The following is a 12,500-nucleotide window of genomic DNA, read 5'->3' on the forward strand; positions in this document are numbered from 1 at the left end:
TTAATGAGAGAGAGAGAGAGAGAGAGAGAGAGAGTGAGAGAGAGAGAGAGAGAGAGAGAGAGAGAGAGAGAGAGAGGAAAGAAAGAGAGAGAGAGAGAAGGAAAGAAAGAAAGAGCAGCAAATGTGGTTGGAGATAAACATGAGTGTGTTGGTGCTCTAGAGTGGAGGGGAGCAGGCGAGGGCAGAGCAGCCCGGGGTGCACACACACACACACACACACACACACACACACAGATGGAGACGACCAGACAGACCTGCTAACCGCTCCTCATTTGCAACATCTGCAACCCGTCCACCGAGTCCACTGAGCAACCTGCCTAATGAGCGGGTGTGTGTGTGTGTGGTGTGTGTGTGTGTGTGTGTGTGTGTGTGTGTGCATGCGGGTGAGAAAGAGAGAGAGCGAGATGAGTCTCCCTGTCCTTAAATGACAAGACAAATCACAACTGTGCATGGCTGGACAAGAAAATGAAAAAAAAAAGCCATCGCCTTCGAATGCGGTTTTAGCCGTACGACCATTAACAACAACAATAAAAACAACCCACACACACACACACACACACACTGTTGAATGCGAAGGACACCCACAGGAAAGGCCTTGAGAAAAAAGGCAGAATCCTTTTACTGCTCTATTAATGGTCACATAAAACTTCCCCGTTAAAGGCTTAGAGTGAACAATAATAATAAACCAGACAGGAACCCAGGACCTTTGCCATGGATGCACACACACACACACACACACACACACACACACACACTCACACACAGAGACGGATCTGTAGAAGTCAGGCCTGTGAATAAGTGTGGTAAGTGTGGGAGTTATATAAAATAAAACTGTTAGGTTAAGAGCTTTGTCAATAAAACCCTTCACAGCCGTATACGTTATGCTATACCCCGTTTAGAATTCCTCAACATCCTATCTCACATCCCAGCCCCACACACACACACCCCTACTCAAACGTGTGCACACGCGCGCACTCACACACCTCTACTCAAACCTGTACACAGAAACATCTTCTATTCAAACCCACAAACGCCTCTATTAAAACGTGTGCGCACACACACGCACACACACACACACACACACACACCAGTGTTGAAAGGCAGCCTCCATGAGTTACAGTCAGAAATGGATGTTTATAGCTGTAATGGAACCATGGAGATGGTATGCCATCACACAGCCCTCCAAACTTGCAACAGCCCCATCGAAATACTACACTCACACACCACACACACACACACACACACACACACACACACACACACACACACACACACACACACACACACACACACACACACACACACACACACACACACACACACACACACACACACACACACACACACACACACACACACACACACACACACACACACACACACACACACACACACACACACACACACACACACTTTGAATTTGCCCTTGGGGATCAATAAAGTATCTATCTATCTATCGTCTATGGGATAAAGCAACACTAAAGAGTTTTTCATACCTTAAAATAATGTCTCCTAAATCATTTCAGCGGTTCATCAACTCGTATCAGGGTGAACGGCACTTCTGCTTTTACTTCGCGGCCCTCTATCGGCTATAACCGCACTAGGTAATTACTTTACGAGGTGGGGTAGTGTATCTGTAGTTCGATGAAATGAGACATCAGAAACTACAAATTTGACTTGCTTCGATGTCGCAATACATTATACTTTCACAAAATCATGCAACATATTCTACCTTGTCTGTTATTTGCTGGATAAACAAATAGCGTGTGTGCGACGGAGGAAAAGTGCTTTAGTGTTGCTTTAAGCATTCATCCCATTCTACAGCTGCGGGTGCAGCCATAAGCATTAACAAACAGTCACCATTCCCACCCGTGCACATCCACTGCAGACTGCTATGGCAAGGGAAACCGACTTAGAGAACTGCAGTACATAGTTTCCTCTCCTGTGGGTGGTAGCCTCACACAAAAAAACAAACAATACGCGTCTAAGAGTGTCTGACAGTAGACTGGATGGCAGCCTTCCTCACTACAGATGATGATGATGATGATGACAATAAAAGGCAGGAGGAGGAGGGGAAAGGAGGAGAGGAGGAGAGGATGGGAGGAGGGTGATGTTGGGGAGGAGAGGAGAGGAGGAGGGGAAAGCAGGAGAGGAGAGGGGTGATGTCGAGGGGAAGGGAAAGGAGGAGACTTTTTGTTCTTGCTGTTCCACTTCCCATTATTCATAAAGCACATTTGTGTTGGCTGCAGTGTGTGTGTGTGTGTGTGTGTGTGTGTGTGTGTGTGTGTGCGCATGTATACATGTGTGTATAGTGTGTGTGTGAGGGAGAGAGAGTGCATAACATCTTGAATGGCTGTTTGGCTGATATATATTTATTTATATATGTATAAGAGAGAACTTTCCACAGAAACACATTCCTCATAGATATCCTCATATTTACACTGGAGGACCGTGTAGACCATTTAAAAGGTGTAGCGTAATGTGTGTGTGTGTGTGTGTGTGTGTGTGCTGTAGATGAAAAGACCGGAGAGCTGCCAACGCATCATTGGCACAATAAACTGATGGCAAACTGGTAACCTCAGGAAATGAGTCCACACACACACACAGGTTGGGGCCAGCTAAGGACACACCATTTATATTCATTGCATCTCCCTTTCTGCTGGTGTAAAAAGCTCCTCTGGGACATTGGTGCTCTTCTCTTCCGTCTTATCCTCCTCTCTCTCTCTCTCTCTCTCTCTCTCTCTCTCTCTCTCTCTCTCTCTCTCTCTCTCTCTCTCTCTCTCTCTCTCTCTCTCTCTCTCTCTCTCTCTCTCTCTCTCTCTCTCTCTCTCTCTCTCTCTCTCACACACACACACTATCCACCTCTCTCTGTATCTCCCTTTCTCTGTCTGACTCTTGTCTCTCTCTCTCTCTCTTTTTGTCTCGCACTCTTCATTCTCTCCTTCTTATCCTTTTCTCTCTCTCTCCCTCTTGCTCCCTCTCTGCATCTCTTTTTCTCTCGCACTCTTCATTCTCTCCTTCTTATCCTTTTCTCTCTCTCTCTTCCTCTTGCTCCCTCTCTGCATCTCTTTTTCTCTCGCCCTCCCCTCCCCACACCTCCGGGAGGTGTGTAGTTGCTCACAACTCTGCTCTCTGTCCATCTAACCTTGAGCAACTGAGACCCATCAGTCTGACGCAGACACAGTTGCACACCTACTGTTGCCATGGCAATGAGTTCTGGAATGATGACGACCCCCCCCCCCCCACACACACACACACACACACACACACACACCCCAACATCTCCACTGCCAGGGTGATAAATGAGTGACACTGGAAATATATCTCAGCCATCTCAAATAAATACTGACTAGAAACAGAAGGGACATTGTGGAAAAGAGTGCACACACATTAACACTTGCCAACAGATTATGGGAATATTATATGTGTACGTGTGTGTGTGTGTGTGTGTGTGTGTGTGTGTGTGTGTGCGCGCTGAGGGACTCTTGTTTACCTGGTTGAACCTGCGGGTGAAGGCCACAACGTTGGGTGCAGAAATGTGCTTCTCCTTCTTGTTCCAGCCGCAGCTCGACAGCTCCTGCGTCACACACACACACACACACACACATTGCGTTAGTCTGTAGAACTTCATTGTGTCTCTCTTAATGGGCAACTTCAGCTGGATGATCTTGTGTGATTTATTTGCTGTGTTAAGCTGTCAGCTTTGGTTAATAAGCATATTTATATTCATCTTTTACTGTCAATTTAGCCCAGAATCTCTTTACGTAACTCATAACAAAAGCCATCAGAGCAGAGAGCCCTGCAGAGGCCAGACACAGTGAGATCCATCTGCAGCTGCCCCCCTAAAGGAACACACACTACACAGGCCCCATGCCACGTCTGAAATGAACACACACACACAGACACGAGTGCACACAAACACACACACACAAGCACATACATACAGTACACACAGATCACTAGTGTGGAGGCAGTTACAAAGTTAGAAAGCACCTTGGTAAATCAGTGCATGTGGAGACATTACCACTGAAAGGGTAACATGAACACAGTGAAATTAAGTAAGTGTAAGTGTGTGTGTGTGTAAGTGTGTGTGTGTATGTGTGCGTGTGCGTGTGTGTGTGCGCGTGATCGAGAGAGACAAAGCTGGCGAGACAGACTCAGCATGAACATGGCATGCTGTGTGGTGCGAGTCTGGATACTGAAAATGAGGGAGTGCAGGCCTGAACGACACACACACACACACGCACGGCGTCAGAATCAGCCCATCAAACACTCCCAACTGGAATCTTTCCTCCTCTGGGTCACACTGTGTGCGTGTGTGTGTGTGTGTCCCAATGGGAAGAGAAGTTTTGTGGTCACACACACACACACACACACACACACACACACACACACACACACCACACACACACACACACACACACACACACACCATATCTCAATCTTCCTAGGGTGTTGGCTATCCTCTCCTATCCATGACAACGCCTAAGCCAGCCCCAACAAATCAAAACAGTGCTCCTATCCAGGGGAGTGCGTGGATAACCGGAGCGTTTTATTCCCGCTCATAACGGCTTACGGCTCACGCTGTGCGGCTCTGCAGCGATGTGCCGTCTCCATCTGATCCCGGTCCAGATCTCTGGCCCCGAGCTCCGCAGCCTGGAACACGGACACACACACACACACGCAGAACCACAGAGCTCCGCGCAGCGTCCACTGTTCAGACAGCGGGCAGCAGAGCCGGGCCCTGGACATCTACAGCACGTCCTTCCACTTCCTGTTACGAAACGGCACGGCCGCTGTGAGGTTCAGTATCGAGCGCCGCTTTCTTCAAAACGCGGGACCGAGCTCTGAGTTGTTAGCGCTTTACTTGTGAGAGTTTGTTTGCAAAGAGGCGTCCCACCCTTCTCATGGAGAATGGAGACGTCTGTGTTGTATTTTTAGGAGGCGGTTTCGCATTAATCGCAGAGGACCGCAAGTGTCAAAGCGAAGACTAAACTGGTGTCAATCAAAAGCCGCGTTCGATAAATATTTAGAGAACAAAGCAAACGGACGGGTCGGGAGGGTTGCCGGGGTTACGGCAGAGTGGCGTCATCGGCTCCGAGCGAACGCCGCCTCGTTTGGCTTCGTTTTCCCTCCTCACGCCTCGCTCTCGTCTCCTCCCCTCCCTCCTCCTCAGACACATGAAAGGCCGACGAGTCCAACACAACACACACCGCCGGTGTTGTGGCTCGGGTGTTCAGAATTCATCTGAGAATCGTAAGCTTTCAAAATGGCAGCTTTTCAAACGGAGTGGAGCGATTGCTACACGGGGAGGTGGAGGAGGGAGGAGGTGGAGGAGGGAGGAGGAAGGAGCGAGGAGGAAGGCGGGTGGTGGTGGTGGTGGTGGGGGTGAGCTCTTCTTTTGCATTCCTTTGGGTGTTTGCAGCGCCTTAAAGCCACCACGACTCTGAAGTTGTAGGGATGTTTTTTTATTCTCCCCAACACAGCTACTGATGGTGGTGGTGAAGGGAGCTTCTCATTGTTTAGTTGGACTGTGTGGTTACTAACAGCAACTTCACATCCTTAACTCAATTTGCTTCTGGGTCAGTGAAGGTATGTTTCTCATTGTGTTGGGACTTCTTGTGCTTCCCAGTGTTAGGAAAACTAGGAAAAACACTACCACATGACCAGGCACACAACAGACAGGAGAGAGCCGGAGAGGCCAAATACTGCCGTGGAGCTGATTTTCTGTGTGCCTCTCGCGCTCTCTCTCTCTCGCTCTCTCTCTCCAATACATCAGAGGCAAGCCTCAAATCCCTTCCAGTCTCTTGTGGCGGTCAGCACTTATTTGCCAAAAAGATTACATTACTTGATCTGCCGCCCCGAGCCGTGCCAACTCACACAGATCCACCAAGCTGCAGATTTACACAGCGGAGCAGACCAGACCTCAGTAGACTCAGAGAGCAAAGAGGAGGGGGAGAGAGAGAGAGGGAGGGGGGGAGAGAGAGTGTGAAAGAGTGAAAGAGAGAGGGGGGAAGGAGGGAAGGAGAGAGAGAGGGAGAGAGAAAGGGAAGGAGAGCGAGAAAGTGAGAGAGAGAGAGAGGCTCAACCCCCAGTTATTGGATCATTCCTCAAACCTTGGAATCATGACACACCTGATACAAAGACAACAACGTACAACTGTCCATAAATACACTCATACATAAAACTCCTTCTACCCAGAAGGAGAGAGAGAGGGAGATCTAGAGAGAGAGAGAGAGAGAGAGAGAGAGAGAGGGAGATCTAGAGAGAGAGAGTGATGCTTTAATCACATCAGGAGTCACAGACATTAAAGAGCTGCACTGATCAGTGATCAGTGCGCCATGCCTGTCACTGAGGAGTCTCTCTTCTCTACTTCTCTCTCTCTCTCTCTCCGCTCACACACTCCTGTTTATTTTACAGACACAGGGATCCAAACATCGCCACTGCCAGTGCCTGTCTCTCAAACTCCCTCAACACAACACACTACATTCTCTCTCTCTCTCTCTCACACACACACACACACACACACACACACGTCCCACCCCCCTCGGCTCTGGATAATGAGGGCCAGACGGGGATGTTCCACTGCTGGGTGTCTGACCGCAGACTGGGCCGGTTTCTGGTAAAAAAGGCCACAGTGATTCTGGTAAGGCAGCGGCGGTGTAAGCAACTGCACGACCCTGAGGTGTACTGTAGGTGTGTGTGTGTGTGTGTGTGTGGACGCAGGGGAGGCCAGGACAAAGGGCGCTTCATAAGAGCCACACACCTCGAGCCGCTGAGCCTGGATCATTACCACCTACAGGGAACACGGCTTGATCTGATACCACAGAGATGATGGAGAGGCACTCTCAAACAAACACAGTGCACACACACTCATACACCAAAACACACACACACACACACACCTAAAGCACTCTCATACATCAAAACACACATATTCAACATACACCTAACACACACACACACACACACACAATCGTACACCTAACGCGCACAAACTCCTACACCTAGCACGCACAAACTCCTACACCTAGCACGCACAAACTCCTACACCTAGCACACACACACACACACACACACACACACACACACACACACACACACACACACACACACACACACACACACACACACACACACACACACACACACACACACACACACACACACACACACACACACACACACACACACACACACACACACACACACACACACACACACACACACACACACACACCGTGTGGTCAGGACTGCACTAAACTCTCCTCAGAGTGAACACCTGACCTCTTGCTCCCGAGGACAGAGAAGGAAAACCATCAATCTCCCTCTCGCTTATTCACTTTCTCTCTCACACACACACACACACACACACAACTGTGTCTTTAGTTACGCACAGCGGGGTTAAGCAAACCACTGTCAAAGACCTGGAGTGAAGGAGTCAACATCAACTAGTTAGCACAATTCATCTTCATTACATTCTGGAACTCTCGTTTCCACAAGTCAAGCTCTACACGAAGGTAGAAACAGAGAGAGAGAGAGAGAGAGAGAGAGAGAGAGAGAGAGAGAGAGAGAGAGAGAGAGAGAGAGAGAGAGAGAGAGAGAGAGAGAGAGAGAGACCAATACAGAAAGTAGTAAAGGGAAACAGAAATAAAGCAAAAAGGAAGGTCAAGGTCACTCCAGCTGTGAGCTTATGACAAACAGTGGCTCATTATAGGGTCCAGGTTGAGACTCCATTGCCTTTCTTCAAAAGTATTTGGGTGTGTGTGTGTGTGTGTGTGTGTTGCCCCTCCATCCCCTCTCATCTAGGGCCCACAGCGTGGCTTAACCACACCCTTATCGGCCCGCTCCATCTGCCGTCCAGTCAATAACCACATTGTTCCACAGCTCCAGCAGCAACGGGTACGAGCTGCCCACCGTACGCTCCCCAGTGCAGAGGGCCCCGCAGAGGCCTGGAGGTGTGTGTGTGTGTGTGTGTGTGTGTGTGTGTACGTGTGTGTGTACGTGTGTGTGTGTACGTGTGTGTGTGTGTACGTGTATGTACGTGTGTGTGTGTGTGTGTGTGTGTGTGTGTGGAGGGGCAGGAGGAGAGGTGGGAGTAAAACAGGGCTAACCCAGATGAGCACAGACAGAGCATTGTGAGCTTCAGACACCTGGGAGAACGGAGGTTGGGTGGGGGTGGGGGTGGAGAATGGAGGTTGGGGTGGAGAATGGAGGGTGTATTCAGAACTTTGCAGAGGATGTGCTTTCATATCGCTGCCACTGAGGTCCCAGTGACTATACATACTGTACTTACAAATAATACTACAAATACTATTCTTCAAGTAGAATAAGGGGATGTGCACAAATAAATGAGCAGTGCATCCCTGCATCAGGGAAAGTAGCTCTGTGTGTGTGTGTGTGTGTGTGTGTGTGTGTGTGTGTGTGTGTGTGTATGTGTGTGTGTGTGTGTGTGTGTGTGTGTGTGTGTGATTCAATGTTATACATTCAGCAACCTCCAAAAGCGGGAAGGTTCTAATTACCGTCACACGAGGGTTGTGTCAACAACAAGCGTTCAAAAGAATCCTAGAGAGAACCCGGGCGTTTTAAAGAGAAAATTACGTAAGTGGCCGCGGCGCTTTTAACGGAGATATTTATTATGCCTTTACAGAGCTGTGAAAGCAGCGGGGCGCCTGAGGAGAGTCGGATCCTAAGGCCATTCTCTCCGCCGCCTTTCACATCCCAGCCTTCATTTGCCTCCCCTTTCACCGGGCCTGCACAATCGCTTGATTTAGCTACAACACAGAACATTACAAATCCTTCTTAACTCCTTTCTCTCTCCCCCCCTCTCTCTCTCTCTCTCTCAAGGCGCTTTGCTCTGAACAGTGTGTCTGTGTCTGTGTCTGTGTGTGTGTCTGTGTGTGTGTCTGTGTGTGTGTTTCTGGGAGGGTGAGAGAAAGGAAAAGTAAAGAGAAGGGGGATAAAAAAAAAAAAACAACAACTTCACAGCACGCTCGTTATTTGTTTACCGCTCACATCACCTCAATCCACCCCACCTTGTCCTCTACTGCACACAAGGAACTTGAACGTTCAACCGTCTCCTCAACTGCTCCCAAACGCTAATCCCAAATTTGAGAGAGAGTGGTGGGGTGATGTGTGTGTGTGTGTGTGGGGGGGGGGATCTCCTATAACTAGTGGTTCAGAGGCCTGAGGGGGAGCTGGGGGAGTGGGCCATAGAGGGATGATGCATAGTGATGCTGTCCCTGAGAAGAACACTGCTACAGCCAGGGAACAGTGTGTGTGTGTGTGTGTGTGTGTGTGTGTGTGTGTGTGTGTGTGTGTGTGTTTTAACGCCCCTATCAGACTATAGCTGAGTCAGGGTCTAATGTCTGAAACATGCATGGAAACCTGGAAGCGATGTGGATGTGGTTTTGAACACACACACATACACACACACACACACGGTATGGGAAAGTATGAGACAGAAAACAGATTGAAGAAATACTGCAGGGAAAAGGCTGTGCTGGTTGAGAGCGGCGCAGCGCAGTGCGAGAGCGCGAGTGAGAGCGCGAGTGGCTGGAGTAAAGCCCTGGAGGCCTGGTCTGGGATCAGCGCAGTGCGAGAGCGCGAATGAGAGCGAGTGGCTGGAGTAAAGCCCTGGAGGCCTGGTCTGGGATCAGCTGCTCAGGCTCCTTAAGGCGGGGATCACATTAGCCAGCGGCAAGCGTAACGCAACGCTCAGACCATAATAATAAATCTAAACATTCTATCTCGTTCCTAAGTTCAATCTTTGTTGCTACGTCCTCGTCTGATTGGTTAAAATACCTAAACATTCAAAAACTGATTGTGACGAGCCGAGCGTTGCGCTTCAAAGTTGAACCAAGTTCAACTCTCAGTTTGCTCAACGCTAGCGTTACGCCAGCGTTGTCACCGTTCCGCTGCCGAACCATAGAGAACAATAGGAAACCTGCCGCTTGCCGCTGGCTAGTGTGATCCCCGCCTAATGGCGCAGTGCGAGAGTGAGAGCGAGTGAGAGAGTAAAGCCCTGGAGGCCTGGTCTGGGATCAGCTGCCCTGGAGGCCTGGTCTGGGTTCAGCTGCTCTACTGTGTGTGTGTGTGTCTACTGTGTGTGTGTGTGTGTGTGTGTGGTTGACTCACACACATTAACCCCTGGAGGCCTGGTCTGGGTTCAGCTGCTCAGGCTCCTTAATGGCGCATCTCAGGAGCTCCTTTCTGCAACCAAGCCAAGAGCTCTGTCTGATCTGAGACTCCTCTAATGCGTGTGTGCGACTGTCTGTGTGTGTGTGTCTATGTCTGTCTGTGTCTGTGTGTGTGTGCATTTGTGCGTGTGTCTACTGTGTGTGTGTGTGTCTACTGTGTGTGTGTGTGTGTGTGTGTGTGTGTGTGCGTGTGCGTGCGTGTCTATGTCTGTCTGTCCGTGTCTGTGTGTGTGCGTACTGTATGTGTGGTTGTCTCACACACATTAACACGCTCCCAACTGCTCCACTAAATATAGTCTATGTACTGTATGCAACGTGTGTGTACGCAGTCTATGCATTTTAAAGGCACACTTTAGATGGACACCCACTGATGTGCAAGTCGTATAACTGATTGCACGTGTACGGAGCACAACTGTACGCTTCAGGGCGTGCACGAGTGTGTGTTGTGTACGAGCACACTCTATTCCATCCAGACCTACATAAATCTGTACATCCAACGACATTTCCAGAGAGGGGCACAGAGCTCACATGTCATGCATAGTAAAATATATCAGAGCTGAGGCGCGTGTCCCAAGTTCCTCATCCTGAAAAATGTTATGACTGTTGTCATAGTGTTGTGACTATACGCTACGTCAAATGTTAAACTTTGTCTCTCGACAGATTTATGTGACTGACTTTATATTCCAGTGCTTTGGTGGATGTCATCATCCTCGTCATGCCTAACCAATGCGTTATGTCAGCGGCATGGCTGGAGGATGAGGGGGCCTGTTTCACAATGACTTAGAAATATAGCAGGAGTTTTTTAAAGTCTATTCTAGGCAGTTTACAGCCGCAGTCAAAGTGTAATAGCTTTATTATTCACTCCTGCGAACAGCCAAGCGGGCTTCTTGTTGACACTGTTGCCACAACTGTGAGCTAAACAACAATGTTGTTTCATTTCTCCTGAGAGAGAACAGCCGAAGATGGAGCTGGAACACATTAGTGAGACCGTCACCAGCGAATCAGAGGCAGTGCAGTGTGGGGGGGGGGGGGGGGGGGCGAGGGACATAAGCCATAACCAGCCCCCCCTCTATGGAACCAATCTAAGTCAGAGTTCCCAGCTGGATAGAGAACACCATGTTCTACCTTAGAACCAGCCCGATCCTATCAGGACCCGGGGCATCTCAGGAGCTAAGTGGAACCAGACTTCCTCTGGGTCTCAGGGCCATAAAAGTCAGAAATAGAAAAAAAGAGGCCAAAGCAGCAGGAGGAGTGAGAGACAGAGGAGGAGAATGCACCTCAGATACACATCTCAGAGGTCCAACAACTCCCCCTCGCCCCCTGTTCCTTCCCCTTTTTACAAGACTTTTCCATTCTCTGCAAAACAAACATGTCGGCCAAGAAACCCTTGGAAGCTGGGACAGTCAGTCGGCATGTTCCCCTGAACCAGACTCAAGAGAGATGAACAAAAAACACAAACACAAAAAAACGCTCTTTTATCCATCTCTTATCTCACTCACACACACACACACACACACACACACACACACACACACACAGTGGCTACTGGGCTCCAGGCTCCAGAGCTGCTGACTAGGCAGAGCATCACCTAGTGAAGCTGTCACCACCTGTAGGGATCCATCCGCTCCCCAACTGCCCTGTCACCTCCACCTCCACCTCCACCTCACAGCCGAGGGCAGAAAGGGGGCAAAAATGGGGAGAGAGCAGATGGGACATGTGCAAACAGAACGCTGCTTTTCTTACTCCAAACAGAACGCTGCTTTTCTTACTCAAACAGAACGCTGCTTTTCTTACTCCCCGGCTGCCTTCAAGTTGTTCTGCTTCACACAGAAGCCACTGTGATCTTTTCTTACAGGGCTTTCAGGCCCACACCTCCCAGCACACCACACAAACGTAAACACACACACACACACACACACACGCCAGTTGGTCATTATTACTAGTCAACTCAGCAGACCCAATCTCCCCGCAGACATCCCGACGTCAAGGCCCAGGCAGCAGCAGTGGCCATTACGACGTGTTTTATAGACTTCTGAAAATAAAACCGACAATATTGAAATGCAGCACCAGCTCTGTCCAAATGCAAAAAAAAAAAACTTCATTAAAGGCACTTCAAATTCGGGCAAGAAACCTAATCGATCTCGAGCGTCATTTAAAAAACACTCCAAAATAACTTGAAAGCCCACGCTCTTCAAGAGCTGCCAAATTAAAAAGAAGAAGGAAAAAAAACACGAACACTGATAGGATGACATTTTCATCCAAAACGAGCCAGATGACGGCTTTTTCCATGCTCGTCGCTCC

General features: G+C 49.2%; 1 protein-coding gene across 1 annotated transcript in view; it reads right to left on the reverse strand.

Moving 5' to 3' along the window:
* The window catches only part of ralgps2 (Ral GEF with PH domain and SH3 binding motif 2), a gene marked incomplete in the record, with an annotated part of 126,865 nt that overhangs the window by 70,814 nt on the left and 43,551 nt on the right, over window positions 1-12,500 (reverse strand). The window contains 1 exon segment of the mRNA XM_062555494.1: window positions 3,494-3,577. Coding sequence (XP_062411478.1) covers window positions 3,494-3,577 — 84 coding nt within the window.

Source organism: Sardina pilchardus, chromosome 15, assembly GCF_963854185.1.
Source record: "Sardina pilchardus chromosome 15, fSarPil1.1, whole genome shotgun sequence".
Classification (NCBI taxonomy): domain Eukaryota; kingdom Metazoa; phylum Chordata; class Actinopteri; order Clupeiformes; family Clupeidae; genus Sardina; species Sardina pilchardus.